The sequence below is a fragment of the Pseudorasbora parva genome, chromosome 18 (assembly GCF_024679245.1).
Source record: "Pseudorasbora parva isolate DD20220531a chromosome 18, ASM2467924v1, whole genome shotgun sequence".
NCBI lineage: Eukaryota > Metazoa > Chordata > Actinopteri > Cypriniformes > Gobionidae > Pseudorasbora > Pseudorasbora parva.
This window is the reverse complement of record NC_090189.1, coordinates 27,327,077-27,349,833: the sequence shown is the minus strand read 5'-3', so window position 1 is coordinate 27,349,833 and position 22,757 is coordinate 27,327,077. Positions and strand designations below refer to the sequence as shown.

General features: G+C 38.2%; 1 protein-coding gene across 1 annotated transcript; it reads left to right on the top strand.

Annotated features, from left to right (window-relative positions):
- Positions 1 to 866: 866 nt before the first annotated feature.
- cnot6a (CCR4-NOT transcription complex, subunit 6a) lies at positions 867 to 22,207 on the top strand. Its single transcript, XM_067424791.1, has 12 exons — positions 867 to 977; positions 2,412 to 2,533; positions 3,480 to 3,666; positions 4,302 to 4,387; positions 6,260 to 6,361; positions 6,591 to 6,659; positions 8,811 to 8,968; positions 13,002 to 13,156; positions 13,344 to 13,498; positions 16,126 to 16,359; positions 16,438 to 16,640; positions 18,276 to 22,207. Exons 2-12 carry the CDS (start codon positions 2,422 to 2,424, stop codon positions 18,486 to 18,488), a joined length of 1,674 nt encoding a protein of 557 aa, XP_067280892.1. The 5' UTR covers positions 867 to 977; positions 2,412 to 2,421; the 3' UTR covers positions 18,489 to 22,207.
- Positions 22,208 to 22,757: the final 550 nt, after the last annotated feature.

The window sequence follows — 22,757 nt, the reverse complement described above, 5'->3', positions numbered from 1 at the left end:
CAATTAGGTAAATATTTACATCTTTGTTGTACTCTACATGTCAACATCCGCAAAAATGACCTATTTTTGTGACTCCCATTTTTGGACTGCCTCGCTGGCGTAAACACATAGACAGTAAAAGAAATGGACACAGCGACCCCATTGACGTCTACGGCGAAATAATGAAGTCAACCTAGGGGCACTCACTTCCTGATGGCTGAGCGAACTGCGCAGGCTCAGACTGAGCTTGACGACGTAGATGTGACGTGAGCCTCCTGTCTGACAGCTGTGAGTCTTCTAGTAGATGTGGAAAGCGAAAGCTGAATCACGTTGTTTAAATATTTTCTCCCGTTGCTTTTGGCTCACTATGGGCTTCTACCCATTCTTCCCCCTTGACTTTATCAGACTAGTCTCCAGGACATGTCTCCACGTCCCCCCGACTGTCTCATAGACAGTAAAAGATTGCCTGCGAGCGTCTCCTTAGGTCTATACGGTAATTTCTCTACTGCGCGACAGGGTCGCGTTGGTTATGACGCAATCGTTAGCCTATTTTTACAAAAACAGCTTCTGCGGGGCGATAGTGTAAGATACAAGGTAATGGAGCCTTTTATACATTGTCGTGTTTCTTTAGAAATATACAATGGACAAATGGAGTCTTTAAACGCCTCTGATGTAAAGTTATTCACTGTCAAAGTGACTCAAAAATGAATGGGAGTCAATGGGATGCTAACAGCAGGTGATGGCTTGGTTAGCAATGGCAGCCCCTAGGGGTGGAACGCTTTCCGAGCGCTAGATTACCCCCTTGCGTAAACAGTGTGAAGGCGTCGAGCTTACGAGCGGACCAATCAGATCCCTCGTTTCAGAGTCAGCCAATGAGGGGGGCGCTTCTTATCGCGCCCTGAAACTCTCACGGCCGCCATGATGCTTGTTTGCCTGAGCAGCGGATCAGAAACAAAGGAAACGCGCACTCGTCTTTGTGAACTGGTATGAGCTTACAGGTAAAACGAATACGCGTTTGAGGCGTCCCAGTTCTATCTAGTGGTGCATAAGCAAGGGGATATGTTTCTTTCCTATTGTTTTGCGATTGGTGTTGGTCTAGTTTTGTGAGCGTATAATCGCCTGTTAGCCAGTTAGCCTATAAGCTAATTTGCTCAATCTGAACAGAGAGGAAATGATGGATCGATAATATTGTGATCCTCTAATTTGTATTCTCTCCACTTCGTGTGCGTGGGCCCTTTGAATATTATGACGCATTGATGAAATTATTAACGAAGCGATTTTAAATGTTGATATCTGTATTGTTGATTATGTAAGCAGCCTGCTGTGTCCGTAGGGTAGCTACATAAGCTAACACAATATTCTCCTGTACATGTATTAACACCATAAAACCTCTTCATAGCTTACTTATTTGGCTTCCATGCGTTTAATATCGCACAAACGCATTTGCAAAATTAAGTCGACGTTTGTCTAGAGAGGTTCCTTACTGTAAACGAGTAACGTTAACGCTCACATTGTAGGGGGTCCGATCAAACTAATTCACTTCAGCAGTTAGAGAGCAAATCTGTCTCAAGTACATTTCTATCTAAAGCCAATTCATTTGCTAACTGCTTGCTCCTAATCGACTCGTTAAGACGCCTTGCAGGTTGCAGTAAGTTATCCTCATGATCCTGACTTGCTCAGCTAGCAGTCCTAGCTCTGTAACGTGGCTCTGGGAAATAAACACGAGGTGGTGGTGTTTTTGTTTGGGTTGCGTTGCACAGCGATGATGAAAGACTAAAAACGACGCGCTTCTGGCCTGTTGGTTAAGTGATTCTGTAGTGATTAACACCGCAGTTATGTAATGGAAATATACTGGCACCGTGTTCAGCTGTTGACGGTTGCAAGGACTTCAGTTGCACCTTTGTTTCGTAGGATTTGTAACATGAGACAACTTTTTTTCTCTTTGTGTCACGTCTGACTAAAATTGTCCTCTTTCAAACGTGGTTCTAAATAATATTTGCGTCGATATAATAGACTTTTGCCCATAGTGCCAGCTGCTCGTGCAAGAACGTGGGTTTGCTAGCCAAAGTTGTTAATTTCCTTATAAAACTTTGCACTTTTTTTTTTACTTTAGTGCTTATTTGTGTCTTAGGCGGTATTAAAATTGTGCTCGTGTTTTATTTTAATCGCCGTCATTTGAAAACTGCTTTATACACATTTGAGAAGCGGCGTGCGAGTATCTCCATTTGTCATGCGCGTAATGGAAAAATCCCCTCAGCTATTGATTTTGGAAATGCTTTTGTTTGTCTTCACACTCCTCGCTCTCAGAGGGTTTTTACTGTCATTTTCACTAGGTATCCCACCGTTCTTTGCACCAACTGTCCTGTTATGAAAATGTAAAGTGCATGTGCTGTACATTTCCTGTAATAGTGAAACTGTTGTTTGTATTTCAGTATTACAGGGATGCCCAAGGAAAAATATGATCCGCCTGACCCGAGGCGGATGTACACAATAATGTCCAGTGAGGAGGCGGCTAATGGGAAGAAGTCATATTGGGCAGAGCTGGAGATTGTTGGTAATTTTGGGTTCTCTGTGGGGGCCGACATGTCAGAGACAAATTAAATCAAAATAAACCCAGTTTGTTTAGTCAGTATGAATTTTTGAAATCCTACTTATGGTTTCCAGTAATTGCAACTTTAATGTGAATTCCTGGTTGTTGTGTGTGAATCACCAGTGTTTATTATTTTAAAGGAATTTTTTTAATTTACTAATTCTTCAAAATGGTAATTTGCTTCTAGGTGACGCAGCTGGAAATAATGTTAACGTCACACTGTGGCCTGTGTTGCACTTTTAAAATCTTGTCAATAATTAATGCAGTAATATAATGCAATTTAATGATAATTTTAAAAAGCAACATATTTGATTTATCATTTAATGCAAATCACAACATATGGCAGTCCCATAATTTTACAGTAGTGGATAACGCATTTTCCATGGACACAACGCATCTAAAATAAAGGACACAGAGCTGCTGTGGGAAAACTGCCTAAACCGCTTAGTACAAAAACATGAAATTCCTTTATTATGTTTTTTATGAGTTTGGAGATGTGTAAACAAGTAATTATTTTTTTATGAAAAGCAGTAACTGTGCTACAGTAATTGGGTATAAATATAATTACTATGCTCAAATGAGTCAGATGAAGCTCTTACAAGTTAACATTTAGTCTGGCTTTTCTTTTTTAATTTGAGTCATTTTTAACTTCAAAAGAAGTAGCTTTTTGTTTAAGAATGTTTAATTATATACCATATACAAATTCACACTTAAAAAAAAAAAAAGATCACAGCCTTTGTAAAATACCAAGGACAATACTAGGCAGGCAGAAATACTATAGAAATGTGTACATTTATTCAATGTGTAATAACCTTTACTATATAAATGATGTCCACTTTGCATATCCCTTTTGAGTTTTTGTATTGCTTAAGCACGCATATTCAATGTGTACGTCCTGTTGTCTTTGCAGGAAAAGTGAGGAGTTTGAGTTCATCATTATGGTCCCTCACCCACCTCACTGCTCTTCATATCAGTGATAACTCACTTTCGCGAATCCCGCCCGACATTGCCAAACTACACAACTTGGTGTACCTGGACCTCTCGTCCAATAAGATCAGGAGCCTTCCTGCCGAGCTAGGCAACATGGTATCTCTCAGGTGGGTGGCTAATTGGCCGTTTATTTGCACACTGTAGATTGCATGGCTCATTGATAATAGTGCAACCGCCATAAAGATTGTGGTTTGATGTTAGACAGATGGTTAAGGCTATTGTGGTAGTGTGCAGAGACTTTTTTTTTTTTTAACCCCATTCTTACTGTTGTCTGAGTCGTTTAGCCTAATGGCATTGTTAATTAGGTTCTTTATTCTTCAGAGGTGATGTTAGTTTGCATCCAGGGCCTGCGCTCTGAACACCACTGTTATCATGGGTGACACAGTGGTTTGCTCTGAATCAATTTAATTTGTCACAGGTTGAAATATGTTACCACTTTTCTGCTACTGTGATTACTGCTGCTGTGGATGGTTATAAATCATGTTCTGAGAGGAGCCGAAATGCTACTGTATTAGGTACCTTTAAAGTAGTTGGGATTTTATCCAGCAGCTGAAATGCTATTGGGCTGTAATAAGGTTTGTGCAGTATGGGGGTTCATACGTCTAAAAGACCCGTTGGATTTAATGTAGCATTTGGCTTTTCATGCAATATTTAATCCCTTAAAAAACCCTGTATGCATCAGATGCTTATTGCTGTGTTTGTTTTTATGGCATGCAAATTTGTCTTTTTTTTTGTTTCACAGGGAACTGCTTTTAAATAACAACCAGTTACGAGTTCTGCCTTTTGAGCTTGGAAAACTCTTTCAGTTACAAACGTTGGGTTTGAAAGGTACTACTTCCTTTTATAACCCATACAATTTATTGTGTAGGCCCTGCTATGCTGGTTTTTGAGAAATCTACAGACTAGATTTAGACTTTTTTTTCAATTGCACTGAGCTTATTAGCTGAAATGCATTATCAATTTAGACAAAATACCTAATAAACATTAAGGGCCAGATAATGTGATTCCATGTGGGCCTAATGTTTTGTTGCACTACAGTAACTATTCTTAAAGTGCCTTTAACACCAGTCTGTTATTTTAACTTTTATCTGGGTCATTCTACAATTGCAGTGGCAAGCTGTTACTGTAAGATAGGAACTGTAAGGCATGCTTTTTAAAAAGCACTTCCATAAAGTGATGTAATAATTAAAGGTATGTGTGCATGTATATATTAGGGATGTGTGAGACTATTCATCTAGTCAATTAAACAAGCTGCTGCTAATCAATGGGTTTTTTTTGGGGTTTTTTTGCTACATATTTAATGTTTTGCTTTTTTTTTTTTTTTTTTTTTTTTTTTTTTTTTTTTTTACAAAGGCTGTTTAAATTACCATTATGCTATGTTGCATTTTAAAATAAATATTTTGAAGTGTTTGTGTGTATATATAGAGTGGAAAACAAAATTTCACTCGTGACTGGTTCAGAGATAAAGCCCTGGAGAAAATAAGAGACTGTGTAACATTGATTTCTCAATGTTAAGTGGTCTCTTAATTTTTTTTCCAGAGCTGTATGTCCACAAATTTAGTTTGAAAATGAAAAAACTATGAATAAAACAAGCAGCTCCGCACATTTTTTTGGTGGCATTTTCTTCCTTATAATAACCGTCGTCAATATAACGCAGCACACATCCATGCGTCACAATGGCCGCGCGCTGTCGTTTTAATCAAATGCAGCTTTCAGTCATGCATCGGTCTTTTAATGTACTGAAAATGAATTCAGAGGACTTTACTATTAATACTACTGTAATGTAATCTTGTCTGGATGATTTTGTAAAATGGATAAAACCGATAAGATTTAAAATGTTAATCTCAATTCAATATGTCCCTGTAATTATGTATGTAGTAAAAAATATAAATGATTGTACAATTAATATACATTATCCTTTAAATGTCACCCTTAATAGTCTTGTTTGTTTGTCTTTGGCTCAAAGAGTGAGAAAATATTTCAATTCAAACCAACATTTTGTCCCATTATTTCCCAGATATAGTTTTAGGATTGAGGTCAAAGTTAACTTGCCTTGCGTTCGATATACAACGGTGGGTGATGTTCATGAAAATGATCGAGTCGGCAGACTTGACGTTTTTTCCTCCTATTGCAGCGACTTTCTTTCTGCGTGTTTTGCAGACAGGGTGGTAATCCTTGATTTAGGGTTCCCTTAAGACTTTTGTAAGAGCCAAAATATGACCACACCTCAGATTTGGTCCTTTAAGAAGGCTGAAAAATCTCTTGAGCACTATCACTGCCTTCTGCCATTTCTTCTCGTTCACCAAAAAAAACTGTAATCGTCTCATCCCTAATGTCAAACTATCATAGCAATTTAAGTGTGCTTATTTACTAACAGTTATAAGGGACGATACAGTAAGACATTTTCTAGAAGGTGATTAGTCCCTTTCAAAATCTCCATTTAAACGTTCATGAAGTTAGTCTTTGCGCACATTTTTATATACATTTATACTATTAGTTTATCATTTTTTTAATTGTTTGTTTCCATATTATGCTATTTATTATTGATCAAATATTTTTCTTTTAACTTTTTAGATTCACAATTATGTGATGGTGGCATTTGAGAGAAATTCCGATGGAAATGCAATTCTAGTATGACCCATGTACTGGTTCTGTTATTGTGTATGTTCCTGTCATGCTTCATGTTTGGTTGTTTTGTAGGAAACCCTCTTGCACAAGAAATCTTGAACCTCTATCAAGAGCCCGATGGGACGCGGCGGCTTCTCAACTACCTGCTGGACAATCTTGCAGGCACCAAACGTGGTGAGTGAGCACTGAAAAGCTTCTATTCTTGTACATGCTCAGATTAATTTCATGCAATGGAATGAGTCATGGCATTGTTGTCTTATTGTACACTTTCTTTTGATTTGCTGGGGATAATTGCTATGTTCTTGCATGGCATTGCACCAGTCTGACCATTTCCATTGAGTCATTGCTTGGTTTTTTTTGAGAGGTTTGCTCACTCTTCTTTTCTTTATTTTTTTGGCCATAGTATCTATAGAACAGCCACCACCTCGCTCATGGATACCACTGCAGGAGCCAGACAGAACGCGGCCAGCAGGTGAGAGACTTTCACTTCAGTTTAGACTGTGCTACACAGACCTTAACTGCATTTTTCTCTTCTTTTTTCACTTCTCCTTTACTCATGTGCATTAAGACAATTATTTTCTAATAAGAAAAATATATTTTCAGAGCACTGCCCAGAGACCGGTTTACTTCTTGGCTGCACTATTAATCAAATAATTCAGATTATACATTTTTATCGGACATGGTGTGTGCAGCCACTGTTTCTGTAATTTACATTTAAGCACTTGTGAGGCTCTCAATATGGTGTTTTTAGACATCTGTGTTTGTTGAGTTTGAATTGAATCTAATTGAATCAATAAAATTAAGAATTTGATTTATTAAGATAAGGCCCTATGAAATCCCCCCCCCCCAATGTTTAGTTTTTTTTAATACTAATTTAAATACAGTTACTTGCACTCCCTACAGTCATAGTTTATCGGAAGCCAAACAATCTAAAAGTGGGACGAGACAGCTGGCTGTTACAGAGCTGCGCGGACATGTCATCTGTGCGGTTCAATCGATCGAGCCGCGCAGCCGACTCGTCAGCGAAGCGCAGACGGGCAGCGCGGCGTGAACCATAAATGCACTCAAATATACAATAAAGAAACCCCTCATTCCATTGGTTTTCTGCTGAAGTTTAATTGTTTTTCCCTATACAGTAGACAAATGAAATCAGGATGAAATGCATTTTCTTTTGTTTATCTTAAAAAGACAAGTCAACAGTGTGTCGATACTGAACTGCACGCTATATGGAAATGTCTGTAAAACAGAAACGTTAATGACTTTCAATATCATATTCCTCTTGAGAAGCACGCCAATCTCCTGGTAATTATATCAGTGAGTTTATATGTTCAGGTAATTAATCTTATTATTGTATGAAGTTTTGCATTCAGCTAGGCTATCATTTGAAGACTTTAATTCCATAATCAGATATAATTACCATTACTGATTCAATACATTATCGATTGCTTTATTTGATGAACAGATTGAATTTAGGCTTTTCACATCTAAACGTTCATGTGTTTGCTTGACGTGCGAAAACTAGGGATGCACCGATCTGATACCAAAAATTCAGAGTATCCTCCAATTCCAAAAACACTGCAGTTCTGGTGTTGAACTAATAATCCACTAAATACAGACTTTATTATAAAGAAAAACATATAATCACAATCTATGACATCCTAATATAATCTAGATGGTTAATAAACTAGATTTAGTGGCTACTTCAGCAGCAAAAGTTACTCTAGAAAAAGAACCAGTGCAAAATAATTGTATAAAGTCTAAACATTTAGTGGGGGGAAAACACATTTAGTAAGGGACAAATAAGTGAATAAGTGTAGCACTAAATCTGATAAAATAGTACACGTTGTAAAATACATTTATGATAAACAAGTTAATACATTTATGTAAATAACCTATATACAAAGAAATTAAAAGATGTTTATTTTAAATGTATAGTGCAATGAGGCAGCAGCATATTATAGATAGGCTATTAATGCTCTTTCATTGCACAATTGTATTGTATTTCAAAAGGCTCCAATACAGAGCGGCACACAGAGCTTGTGCACATCCCTTGGGAAGGATGATATGCTCTAAGCAACCTGGACGCTGTGTAGTGCTCCATCCACATTGAGAAGTTCAAAACACAATGAAAAGAGATATCGATGCATAGTGTATCTTTGCAATATTTTATTGAGCATTTTCTTTTAACAGCTTAATTTCTGTTACCGTGTGAGAAGAACGATACAATCTCTAGTCCAGGGTTGTGTTCTAACAGACACCCAGTGGAAAGTAACATAATTGAAATGGCAATAAAAGCCTGCAAGATTAAATTATTTTAATATTATTAAATAAAACCAATACCCAATCCGGCAAATAAAGCAGGCTATCAGACTCGCTCAATCCTAGCGTGGACCAGTGAGGTTTATTCTGGTGTGATGCACAATAGACAGTCTGTTTTTGTTCGCTGACCAATGTTTTTGTGGAGCATCAGGCAGTCCTTATGGTCAAGCCCTGAAATGATGCTATAGTGTAATAATATTCTGCATCTTTATTTTAATTAAAGATTATGATAGTAACTATCTTATTGAATGACTATTTTTGATAACCTTACTGAAATCTTGCTTCATCTCCCTTTGTATTTTAGCACTATTTTCTGTAATGTGCTACAATGTGCTGTGTGACAAGTACGCCACACGTCAGCTCTATGGCTACTGTCCCTCCTGGGCCCTCAACTGGGACTACAGGAAGAAGTCCATCATGCAGGAGATCCTCACCTGCAGTGCGGACATCATCAGCCTACAGGTTTGTCAGCTACACATGTAATTAACTCAAGCTTGAGAACTCCTGTTTTAGTTTGACAAATTTTGTAGCAATCTTTGCTTAAAAGCAGTTTATTCCATAGACACAAATCATTTAGTTAGTCCCAATCAGAGTTTGTGAGCGGAGTGGAGCAGCAGCAATTTCCCCTCCACGCTCTAAGCATTCAATAATCATTCCTCTCGCTCACTGATATCACACACCGCTCGGTCTTCGTTAGTAGGAATTTTGCTGCTGAAGTATTTAAGCAAGCACTGAAATATCACAAAAGTTTGGTTTATGACACAGTGGGTACGGAAAGTATTCAGAACACCTTAATTTTTTTCACTCTGTTATATTGCAGCCATTTGCTAAATTATTTAAGGAAATGTTTCATTAATGTACACACAGCACCCAATATTGACAAACACATTATTGACATTTTTGCAGATTTATTAAAAAAGAGAAACTGAAATATTTGAGTCCAGCTGTGTTATTATACTGATTGGACTTGGTTAGGAAAGCCCATACACCTGTCTATATAAGACCTTACAGCTCAGTGCATGAACTGCCTGAAGAGCTCAGAGACAGAATTGTGGCAAGGCACAGATCTGGCCAAGGTTACAAAAAAAGTCTGCTGCACTTAAGGTTCCTAAGAGCACAGTGACCTCCGTAATCCTTAAATGGAAGATGTTTGAGACGACCAGAAACTTTCATAGAGCTGGCCGTCCGACCAAACTGAGCTATCGGTGGAGAAGAGCCTTGGTGAGAGAGGTAAAGAAGAACCCAAAGATCACCATGGCTGAGCTCCAGAGATGCAGTCAGGAGATGGGAGAAAGTTGTAGAAAGTCAACCATCACTGCAGCCCTCCAGCAGTTGGGCCTTTATGGCAGAGTGGCCCGATGGAAGCCTCTCCTCAGTGCAAGACACATGAAAGCCTGCATGGAGTTTGCTAAAAAAAAAAAAAAAAAACTCCAAAGGACTCCAAGATGGTGATAAATAAGATTCTCTGGTCTGATGAGACAAAGATAGAATTAAGGCCAAAAAGTTCTAAGCGATATGTGTGGAGAAAATCACCTGTTCAATACAGTCCCAACAGTGAAGCATGGTGGTGGCAGCATCTTGCTGTGGGGGTGTTTTTCAGCTGCAGGGACAGGACGATTGGTTGCAATTGTGGGCAAAGATGAATGCAATGAAGTACAGGGGTATCCTGGACGAAGACCTTCTCCAGAGTGCTGAAGACCTCAGGCTGGGTTGAAGGTTTACTTTCCAACAAGACAATGAAGCACACAGCTAAAATAATGGAGTGACTTCAAAACATCTCTGTGACTGTTCTTAAATGGCCCAGGCAGAGCCCTGACTTAAACCCAATTAAGCATCTCTGGAGAGACCTGAAACTGGCGGTCCACCAACGTTTACCATCCACCCTGACAGAACTGGAGAGGATCTGCAAGGAGGAATGGCAGAGGATCCGTTGCATATTTCCCAAATACTGAGCAAAGGGTCTGAACACTTCGGACCATGTGATTATTTATATTTATAATAAATCTGCAAACATATTGACAATTGTTCTTCTGTCAATATGGGATGCTGTGTACTAGAGCCGCAACTAACGAATATTTTTTTCTGTCGACTAATCTAACGATTTTTTTTTTTACCCTTTGAAATTTTTCAAAATTCTGTGGCACCCCCTTCGCATAAGTTACGCTAGAGGTGTAACAGTACAAACTACTCACGGTTCGGTTTGTATCACGGTTTTAGGTTCACGTTTCAGTACAGTTCGGTATTTGCTATGTTCAGGGGAAAAAGGACTACTGTCAAATGAAAATAAAGAAAAAAAGAACAAATAACTTAGAAGCAGCAGCACAAATAAATACTATTGAGCAAAGATGAGAATAAAATAAACAATGTTTTTCAGGTAGGTCTAACATTAGTTTTTTGGTAGAGAAATGGAATAAAGTAATGAAATGTAAAATAACGGCATATTTAACTGTTTAAATTTAAAAAAAAATCCTTATTAAACTTACAAAAGCTAGTCAATCAAGAGCAGTGAGTGATGTCTTTATCTTTTGTTTGACATTAAACAGACAGCAGTAACGGCTACTGCCCCTTTAAGACCCAAGGATAGTCGTATTTTCTGTATAAAGTTCACTTAAGGCATACAGAGCAGGCTATGACATTTTGACATACTTTTTGTGTGAGTTTGTCCGTTTAAGCACAGGATTTGAAAGAACTCAATATTTGCGCGCTTTGACGAGTGCACAGAGACAGATCTTCTCATTCGCGTCTCCTGGATACACGGGGGTGATGACTGTGAAAATGACTGCTCATATTCAGACGTACGGCAGCACTCGCATGCGTTTTATAAAGTTTACAAAGAGAGACCGTTTTGCCCACGTTTTTCTTTTATTATCGCTGTTGTTGTAGTGTATACCTGAGGAGTCAGCACGTGTATCCATCGACACAAACATACATGCTGCATTATTTTTAAGTTACAACCCATATTAAAGATGCGTCATCAGATGTGAGATGAACCGTGGTGTAAGTGCGTCCCGGCACCTTTTACTCGGGATGCCGGTTGGGAAACACTGGTCTGTATTGATTGACACAGTGCTGGTTTGTTTAGAACTATAATGAGCGCCGCGTGATGAAGGCGTGTCGCAACTGTTATTCAACTGCTCTGGTTTTAAAAGCTATGTCACACTAAATGCGCCAAAATGCAATAAAACTTGTTTAAGATTTACGGTCGGATGCAACGCAACGAGTGTGTGTGTGTGTGAGTAAGAGATGCGCAAAAGGGCGGAGAGAGAACTTAAGGAAATGCAGCTGAACGAATATGCGTGCGTCTTTAAATAGCGTAAAAACGTTGACACGCCGTTGCAGCACTACTGTGTACATTGAGGAAAAAAAGAAATTTAAAGGTTTTTAGCAAATGGCTGCAATATAACAGTTAAAAATTTAAGGTGGTCTGAATACTTTACTTTCTGAATACTAATAAATTCTGAATTAAATGATTAAACAATAGGAGTTTGAATGAAACTATGGATGGATGGATTGGAAGAGTAGTCTTGACATGCATTCAAAGTTAAATATCACTGCTACTTGCTGTGCAAATTGTTTGGAAAGCTGAAAATAGTACATTTTCATCAGTTATTTTATCTGTAGGTTCACTGCACTACAGATTTCTGCTCTTTCAAAATCAGATACAGATAACTAGGCAGATAAGCACTGTAAGATTACATTAGTTTGAGTGCATTAGAGAAAGCGATTGCAGATCCCTGTTAATAATGTGCTTTTTTCACCTGATCATATTCCGTATTTAGAAGGTCCAAAAAATGTCCTTGAAGTATAACATCTTAACCTTTACATTCTTTCTGATTTGAGTGATCCACCTGTATTAAGCTAGTTAAATGTTTAACGTGTGAGTTATGTCTAAAGATGCAATTATGTTACGGGTCGTATAGAGCGGTAGTGGAGTGAGTGAAAATCACGACGCTCTGACTTTTAGAAAATGCGTTCCTCACTCCATTCAAAATCATGCTTCTCTCTCCCACTCCACTCTGCTCACTCACTCTGGTCCCAATCCAGTCACAAGTTTGTGTTTGAGAATTGTGGATGCATTTACGGTTGTGTGGATAAACATTAGCTAAACTCGCATACTTTCATAGGTACTTATTTTGAATAAGTATGTACTTTGCGACCGCTAAGAATGTATTTTCTATATAATGTGATTGTCATGTGGACGTACTACACACACACAATGTTGTCATTTTATCAAGTGTCCTACCAGCGTCATTTGCGCCTCCACTGCCATTGAGAAGTCCTCTCCTGTGGCCTCATGGGATGGTAAAGTGTCCATTGTATGAACACTTCAGAATCTCACAAAAGTAGGCAAAAAGTAACGGGAAGAGCTACTTTTGTCTGAGTACTGTGAATTCCTGCACTTTTCACACTGTTTTTTACTTACTATTTAGTAGGGAAGTATGCAGTTTTTTTTTTTAATGCAGCCATTCACATTTGTCACATTTATGCCTACTAGGAAGTGGAGACAGAGCAGTACTACAACTACTTCCTGGTGGAGCTAAAGGAACATGGTTACGAAGGGTTCTTTAGCCCGAAGTCCCGAGCCAGGACCATGTCTGAATCTGACCGCAAACACGTGGACGGCTGTGCCGTTTTCTACAAAACAGAAAAGTGAGTCCAGCATAAGCAGACTGCAGGGCTTTCATTTATTGGTTCTCTGTCCTGGAGTTCTATAGGTACCGCATGATTGAGCACCACTGCCTAATGATGTAGAAAACATGCAAGATGACACTTAGAACAACAGATGTTGTAGCATTTTGTGTACCCATCCTGACCTTGCTGTTTCTGTGTTGAGCAGGTTCAGTCTGGTACAGAAACATACAGTGGAGTTCAACCAGCTGGCTATGGCAAACTCAGAGGGCTCAGAGGCCATGTTGAACAGGGTGATGACCAAGGACAACATCGGCGTGGCTGTACTACTAGAGCTGCGGAAAGAGACAATGGAGCAGTCAGGTCTGTTTTCTTTTTCGCTGTTCTTTTATGATTTACTGACATTTACTAAAAATATAAAATACTCACAGAATTTAATTTAACTTTTTACACCAGTACACGATTGTATTAAGACGAATCATTGCAGTGGGGTATTTCAGATTCATGTAATTGATCCATGTACTTTATACATGCACCGCAACAAATATTTATTTTGAAAACCAATTTTGTCAACCAAGGTAGTTTTCAGCAACATTTAGCAAAATGGTTGCCACAGAGGAATAATGGTGTAATGAGATCACGGGTGTGGGTTTATAGAGTATTTAGCAACAGCTGTATGTCTCAGCCAATCAAAATCAAGGACGGAAACATATCTAATTGATTAATTTTAGAGCTGCATAGTAAATCGTTAAGATTGTAATCTCGATTTAAACACCCACATGATCGTATTTCTGAATGATAATGAGTCAACTAAACCTTTGGAAAAAAAAACTCAACAAAACCAATCAAATCTGTTTTCTAGGGGTGCTCTGATCGCCTGCCAATCGCTATCAGTGATAATCGCTTCTAAAGACTTGATCTGCTATCTCTTAATTTGCGGATCTTAGAAACCGATCTCATGCTGACAACGCAAAAAGATGCATGCTTGCCGTGGTATGACATGGTTCCAACATCACCACAGGTCAAATTTTAATGCTGAAGGTGATATGCAAATTATAAACTTAGTGTCGATGCAGCACGGCCCTTTTTTGGTATTGCCATTTTAAACATTCAAGCTTTTCTTGTGCCCTCGAGCGGGCATGCGCAATCAAAGATCACACACAAAGCCATCTCTCAAACTGCTCTGTTCTTTTCATGGCTAAATGCATTTTAATGTTCCAATACACACACGTGTGTACGAAAATGACCATCTTAGCGAGTATTTGCGTAACTTGAACGTAACCGGTTGAGAAATGCATGTGTAACAGTATATTGGATTTGTGCATTAGATCTTGAAGTGGCAGCAGCCTTTAAATGCATGGTGCTGTCTGTCAAAAAAGAGAACATTACTCGCTGCTCTTCACTGAATAACCTTTGTAACTTTAAATGTAAGGATTAATCGCTATTTAATTTATTCAGGGAAGTCTACCCATTGTTTTTACATCTGATTCCTTATTCGGTTATTTACTTAAACCTTTAGTGCTGTTTTACATTCTTATCGTTATTGCATTTATTTGTGCTACTGCTTGTAATTCTTGTAATTTGTTTATTTTATTAATAACTGTTTACTTGTCTTTTTTGTAAATTGAATTCAAAGTTTGAAATCAGGCTTGTGCTGTGTAAGCTATTATGCAACAAAATTGTCCCGTTGGGAAATCAAACATTTGGTCAAACGTGTTTGATCCAATGTTTAGGTAAGATGTTTGTAATTTTAGGGAAAAAAATTCTCAAATGCCCCCCACCCCTAACTTCCCCCTTAAGTCATTTAAGGGGAAGAAGTCTCCCCTTTTTCCAAAATGAAATTCAAACCCTGAATTATTGTCTGTAAAATCCTAATCAGAGCATCCCTATAAATAATACGTGATTAAAAAAGGCTTCATATCGATCCCATGATCTGTATCGGCCGATACCGCTTCCTGTGATCGGCCTGAAAAATCCTGAACGGAGCAGCCTTACTGTGTTGGTGCTGCCACTGAACAAGAAAAAGCAGTTGTCATATATAGGTATGAAACGGCTTCACAAAACAGTCTTTTCAACCACACTAGTATCATTTCTGTTGCAAATATTAAAATGATCACAAGTACTGGATTAAAAGTTTTTAGTTCAGATAAACACGGTCTAACAGTAGCAATCAAAATAAAATAAATCCCCTTTTCAAAGACCATAGGTGGTGACAAGTGACTGTTAATGTATTTATTGAACCATTAGTTCAAGAGATTCATTCATCCACTAATGAAACAAGTGAAGAATTATCATTCAAATTTAACTTTATTTTCTAAATGCACCATAGCAGTTGAACGTCTGGTAAATGACATACTATTTAGTTGTTTGTTCAAAATCATGGGAGAATTGTGATCTCTTTTGAAACGTGCATATCGTGCAGCTCTAATTAATTATTCATTCTCATTTCAGTTGTGAATTTACAGTTGTGTTTTTGTTTCTTTGCTGTCATCTAATGTCCATTTAGTTCATCATTAAATGGATAGTTAACCCAAAAATGAAAATTTGATGTTTATCTGCTTACATTTTTGGGTGAACTATCCCTTTAAAAATGCTAATATAGTACAACTGTACATGTAATCTTTAACAAATCTGAAACTGAATTAACTTTTTTTTCATTCAAGTAAAATGGAATAGAATTTAGATTTTTTTTCGGCAGCAAGGTTATTATTGTTAGCTAGAAAAACCATTACATTTGTTACTTGAAATAAGTTAACTGTAATGAATAAAAATTTGCCTTGTTTGCCAAGGCAACATCTCATTTTACTTATTTTATTTTATTATACTAAAATGTATGTATAGATTTATGTATAAACTGTATAGACTATAGACAAATTCATATTTAATGATCCCTGAAAATATGAAATGAAAACTAATTCAAAATATTAAGAACTATAGTAGTATCTCCCTGAGCAATATCTAAAGCAGTGTTGTTGTTTTTTGCTCCATAGCTGGAAAGCCTCTGCATGGCATAGAGAAACAGCTCATCCTGGTGGCCAATGCTCATATGCACTGGGACCCAGAGTACTCGGATGTGAAGCTTGTCCAGACCATGATGTTCCTGTCTGAAGTGAAGAACATTGTGGATAAGGCCACTCGCAGTCTGAAGCTTTCCTCGATTTCTGGGGAAACCAATGCCATCCCCCTCGTCCTCTGCGCTGACCTCAACTCTCTACCTGACTCGGGTATGTGTGCTAGTACTAGTGTTTGGAGATTAATTTTCCTTTATGCTCAATTCCTGATGGAGATTTTAATGCACACAGGTGTGGTGGAGTACCTGAGCACAGGTGGTGTGGACAGCACCCACAAGGACTTCAAAGAGCTGCGATACATTGACAGCTTGACCAACTTCAACTGCAACGGCAAGAACGGCACCTCCAGCACCAGGATCACGCACGGCTTCAAGTTGAAGAGCGCCTATGAGAATGGCCTGATGCCTTACACCAACTACACCTATGACTTTAGGGTTAGACATTTTCTTAAAATGCTTATGCATCTCTTCTGTTTTAGCTGCTTTTCATTTTGGATTTATAAAACATCCAAAGTCTGAATATGTGCAGGTTGTGAAGCATTTAAAGTTTCTTTTTTAAGTGCATTACTTTGAGAGAACCAATGAAAAGAAAAATATTTAGGTAGCTATTATATACCAGATTATAACAATGCTGTATGAAACATTAATGTTAAATACGGTCGGAAAATTCTACAGAGACATTTGAGCCTGGAAAGTATATAATTTTGAAATAGAAAATGTGTAGGAACCCTGTAACATTCAAGGGGCTCTTTGTTCACATACCGAAAAAGGGTGCAGGAATTTGAGGAATCGGGGTTGAGGAATTTTCTATGGCATTTTCTTTTCTTCATATCTCTGTATAAAGTATTATAAGCGCCGCAGCAAAATGGCACTATATCGCTGCTGCTCCGTAAGTGCCACCTAAAGTCTGAGAGTCAATCTGCATTTTCTTAGTCAGTCTGCTGTTTTTGTTTGTACAGGCATGTATTGTGTAGCATCATTTCACAAATCTAAAGTCAGACCATTCTGTTTTTACTTTAAATTCTAGTTTAATCTAATTTAAACAATTGGTCAACAATTGGTCACTGATCATAATTAACATGCATTGGTGCCTCAATTCAAATGGGTACAGATATTTTTAAGACCGTTTTGGCATGTTAAAGAGCTAAGAAAAAGGTGCCCCATTTGCTTGTTAACTGTTTCCCCGCCAGTGTTTAAAAAAGTTGCCAGCTATCGCCAGGGTGTTTGACCATTTTCACAATTTAATCGCCCATATAATATTTTGAACAAAAAGCTGAGATTCAAATTTTTTGTGAAAGACTGTATCCATATCAAATTTGGACTGATGATCAAACGCAGATAGAGCAGATAGTCCATCAACACCCCTAATACTTGCACAGTTTTGTAGTCTGTCCTGGGTCCACATTTAATTTAGTAACATTAGGCAGTTTTGATTTGTATTATATTTAATGTTGATCACGTTATTTTACATATGCATCTTCTTGCATCGCTTGTTTAACTGCGTCATCTTTGCGTGTGTGTTGATCAGAAGATTCTGTACTCATTCAGAAGATGTGTAATGGCGCCCCCAAGCATCTAACATTGAAAACACAGAAACCTGGAAAATTCTGTGTTTGCAGTGGAAGCATTTTCTCACAAAAAACGGAAAATTCCGTGTTTGGCAGGGAAGAATTTAAAAGAAAAATCATTATTTTTTTAAGGTTTATCTTAACAAGTGTGTAGTAGTTGTGGTGCATGCTCCTTAAATTTTGCTGGGTGCTCCTAACTTTTTAAAGTTGGAAGCACAAGTGCCATCAAGTAAAAAATTATAATTTTGAGCCCTGATTGAAATGTATACATTTCCTCCCATCTCCTTTATTCCATCACTTTGTCCCTTTGGGGGCTCTGTAGAATGCGTTCTGTCTCCTTGCATTTTCCAATAAGGTATTCGGCTTTGGCCAAATGCCTTCTCACTGCTCTTGACTGAATAGCTTTTGTAGTTTTATAAAGATTAATCCATATTTAATTGTCATCTTGAAGTTTAAAACCATCAATGGCACAATTGTAACTGTTTTTTGTTTCTTTTTTCAGGGCATCATTGACTACATCTTCTACTCTCAACCTTTGCTCAACGTTCTGGGTGTACTGGGTCCCCTGGACCCCCACTGGCTCCATGAGAACAATATCACTGGCTGCCCCCATCCCCACATCCCCTCTGATCACTTCTCCCTGTTTGCACAACTGGAGCTGCTCCTGCCCTATCCGCCTGCTGTCAACGGCATTCATCTGCCTGGTCGCAGGTAGTTCTCCGAGCCAGCAGGGGGAGCTCCGGCCCCTTCCTCCTTTTGCTCTCGGTGGAGAGAGAACGAGGCAAGGGCTGTTGTGTATAAATCTGAATCTCTTATGAGGAGATGGGGTATGGCAAACTTTTATTCCCACGGATTTTAACTGAAGCAGACGCTTTTGTCAGTCTTATCTATACCACCTCTCACCCACTTTTTTTGTTTAAGTTTTCATTTTCTTCTTCCGTTTCTGGGCACAAGTTAACATTCTGTACTTTTTTTCCAAAACCCTAAGGGCCCCGAGTGATCATGTAAGTTTTACCTTAAGACAGTAAAAAAAAAAAGAAGCTTTTTTTATATAAAGAACTAAATGGCAATATCTTTGAAACGTGCAGGGAGTCCAGCTCAAGCGGAATATCATGAAACGCATAATTTAGATCATGCTATTATGAGGCCAGTCTAGAGCAAGCAGCTGAATTCGAAGACCGAAAATACCAATTTCACCAGCTTAGGTCAGAGAGTCCGATCTCCAGGAGCAACCCTTTAAAAAAGGGCTTTTATTGTGTAAAGAGAGCGGGCCGAACTCTCACATTTGCACTCGATGGTGCTGAGGCCTCTCCACGGACGCTCTGCCTCGTGCTCTAGCTGTACACCAGTGACGGGTTTGCGCGGTCCACCATCACCTACTGGGCCTTTCCCCGTCTCATAAATAAGTCTATTGGACGCCAGTGCGATCGTACCTTTTTTTTGTTTTATACATGCTTTTAAGAAAGCAACATTTCTAGAGCCAAAATGGCCTACTTATGAAGTTGTCGAGCTTCATGTGCCATAGTGCCCTCCTAGAGCTGAGGTGCCCGCAGATCTGGTGCGTACAGCCGAGCAAGAGTTTCAATAAAGGGAAGCCATCTGGAAACGGCCCGCTGTGTTTTAGCGAATGCCAGTGACCGTAGCCTTTGCACCTGAGGAAGTTTGGCAGGAGATCATGTTAAGAATATGCTAGAATGAGCAAAGACAAGCACATCCCACTCATAGACGGATAAATTAAAACCCTCGATGTCACCAGTAGACACGTCGCCCAGCCAAGACTCCAGTTCACTTCAAACTTTTTAGTTTTGTTATTTCTTTTCTCTACTTGATTGTATACAAGCTACAAAAGTCCTGATCTACTGCATCTATTTTTCTTTTCTTTTTCTTTTTTTTTCTTTTTTTTTGTACGTACACTTTTAGATTTGGATGAAAAATGATTGTATTGTAAATGAAAGCGAAATTTCTATCAGTTTTAGATGTTCATCATAATGAACATTTCAAAAGACCAGCGTGTGTAAAGTAATTTTTTTCAGGTATCTGCTGTGTAAAGTTGCACTTGTCCAGGTTCCCATTTTTACCCAGTGTACCAGTTTTTGTTTTCTTTTTATTATTATTTTGGATGTATTCCACTGAGGCAGATATCTGGTGATGTGGTCCTGTTACCTGCTTTGATATTCAAAAACACGTGACTGTGCCTCACTGATTGGTTTCTTTAAGTGCACTGCCAGTGCTATCAGTGAACACCTAAACAGCCTCAATCTTCTTATACAATATCCTCATTTCTGTTTGTTGGCTTTTCTTGAAACATCTTATCCCTCTGATCTTTTTTTGGGTGTCTACAATGTCGAGTAAAGTGAGTTGTTGTTGTTTTTGTTTTTTTTCTGCTGTGCCGATCCACGCTCGTGATGTGGAGAAATCCTTTCATTCTCAACTAGTTCCACCATTCAATTTATTTAATTTTTTTTCCTCCTTCCATTTGTATTCTCTATTTACTGCCGCATCCTCCCTCTCGACTCAGGCAATTCACTTTAACCGTATATTTTGCTTTTTCTCTATTTGTTTGGATCTCGTTCTGTTTTTCACTTCCTGCTAGACCACGGTCATCTCCTCGTGTCGTGCCATCCAATGCATTCTGCCACAAGGCCAAGCGTAAAGCTCGATTTACTACTGTAAAGCCTGTTCTCTGACCTGATGAAATCGTACATGGTGATTTTTGTCCGTTTTCTTCTCCAAACGCAAGGCCAGAGTACCATTCCTGTAGCGTGGTCTGATTTTTAACTTGGCATTGCAATAGCGAGGCGGCTTTTTATTGCCGCATGCTCTCAAAGCCAATTTGTTTTTCGTCCCCCTCCCCCCCTTTTCGGATTTGTCATGTTTTAAAAATCTAATGGATTGACAAGCACTTATTGTAGATCACTGGTGCAGCTACTCATTGCTTTTTCTTTTTTTTTAATAAAAAAAAAAAGTACTTTTGCCAATGAGGCAGAGGTCAATTTTAATGACTTTTATCAAGCAAGAGTAAGTAGATGAACTGGGGAGGACCATCTTATAGTTCCCCTTTTGGTGTCCCTTTTTATTCCTCACATTATCTGTCAGTTTTTTTGTTTTCTTCTAGTTGTTTTTAATTGAAAGCAACTTGTCTGGTTATATTGGATTGCTGATGGTGTTGTAGTAAAAAGATTTTTTTGTAAAGTGTGAATAAATAATGTATCACGTTTCCTTTCTTTGACATGAATTGTTGATGTGTGTGTATTATATCTAATAGTTTGTCTTTTTTTTCTTTTCCATTTTGCTTTTGTTTTGTAAGACTCAAAACCAAATTTTTTGTAAAAATGTTGGCACACTGAATTATAGATTTATATTGTTGCTAACCTTCACTTCAAGAAACTTTTGAGAGAAAAAAAATACATCAATGAAATCGTAAAGTCACAGAGAAATAAAGAGCTGTCATTTTGTCACTAAACAATTTCAACTTTGACCCTGAGCTTTATGTGGCGTTTCACCTGGTTTGAGAGCCAGTTAGTTTAAAGCGTGCAGATGTGTTTGGGTTGTGGTAAGCATTGCAGTCTCTCTCTCTCTCTCTCTCTCTCTCTCTCGTTCGCTCTCGTTTTCTTTCCTGCTTGTTTTCTTGCTTTCACTCTCCAGAAGAAAGTATGGTGAAGTTTTGGATGAGATGAGACCTTGTTTTTATTATTCTTGTTCTTTTCCTTGTCTTCTGTGCACAACTGTGTCACTGATCTCTAAAAAAAAAAAAAATCACTTTTACTAAATTGTGCATGTTTAGATATTGTTGCCATCATAAATTTTCTTTGGGTCAAAGACAATGGTTTCAGGTGGTCTTGTGCACGGCAAGCAAAAACAGCATAATGTTAATCATGTAGACATGCTCAACTTGGCAATAATTACTTGCACCCCCTCCCTTTTCAGATCCACTTGAGCAGATGTTTCTGGCTTCACCATCGAAATCCGTTTCATTTCCTTATCCTGTTTCATAGTCAACTTTTCTCTGTCGGTAGGGGTAGTAGTTTAATGGTCAGGATTGTGGTTGAATCAGCTGAGAGTCAATAAGTATTTAGGTAATGTCACTATTTAATGCACTGGACCAACTCTTGTTTACCATTTATGGAATACCAGCATAACACTTGCACAATGTTTCAAATAAGAATGTTGCATATATATATAAATATATATATGGTAAAAATATAGATATTTAATAAAAAATAAAAAAAATCAAATAATGGCAGCTGTTTTTAATTCAATATTAAGTGTTGGGGATAAAAACCTAATGGTAAACAAGGCGTTTTGGATTTCACTGTTTCTCCAGTTCTCTTGGTTCTCTGAGTAGTGATGTGTTTATAACAGGGTCAGCTTGTTTCCTTTACACCTATGTATTTTTTTCCTACTCATGGTTAAATAAATTCTATATCTGTTTCAGTCTTGGTGTTTTGTGTTTATTCTTGGTTTCGATGTTAATGTTAAAGCACGTCATGTAGGTAACAACACGTGCAACAGGGACATCCTATCAATTATTTTAGTATTGAGTGCTACAAAAGTTTTAACTGGACATCTTCCATTGGTTGAACAAAGTCACACCCCCTAACTCATTGCATTGGTTGTAGTTTGTTGCTATGTCAGGATGCTCGGACCAACAGCAGTTATGATTACAGTCATTTCTAGGAAACCAACCTCTAAATGCCTTTCTTGCAGTAGTTTCTACATATTAAACTGGGGCAGGAGATTTTAAGATAGTAAAATGACACTTCAGCTTTAATTTTATAGCCTACTTCAAAAATTTTCCCCAGACTGTTAGTGATGTCTGCCCTGATGTGCTTCACCCAGCAGATGGAGTGCACGTTTCATATGGCTGATTGTGAATTTTTTTTTTTTTTTTTTTGCTTCTCAGTGGTTATGAAATCCTCTCTTTTTTCCTGTAACACATACTAAATGGGTTTTATAGAATAACATAGGCCTATGTCATGAATAT

Excerpts from the sequence above, each read along its gene's own strand:
- cnot6a (XM_067424791.1), top strand. The coding sequence starts at position 2,422 with ATGCCCAAGGAAAAATATGATCCGCCTGACCCGAGGCGGATGTACACA. Across the intron at positions 13,157-13,343 it reads GTTTTCTACAAAACAGAAAA|GTTCAGTCTGGTACAGAAAC; the intron begins GTGAGTCCAGCA and ends TGTGTTGAGCAG. Across the intron at positions 16,360-16,437 it reads CAACTCTCTACCTGACTCGG|GTGTGGTGGAGTACCTGAGC; the intron begins GTATGTGTGCTA and ends TAATGCACACAG.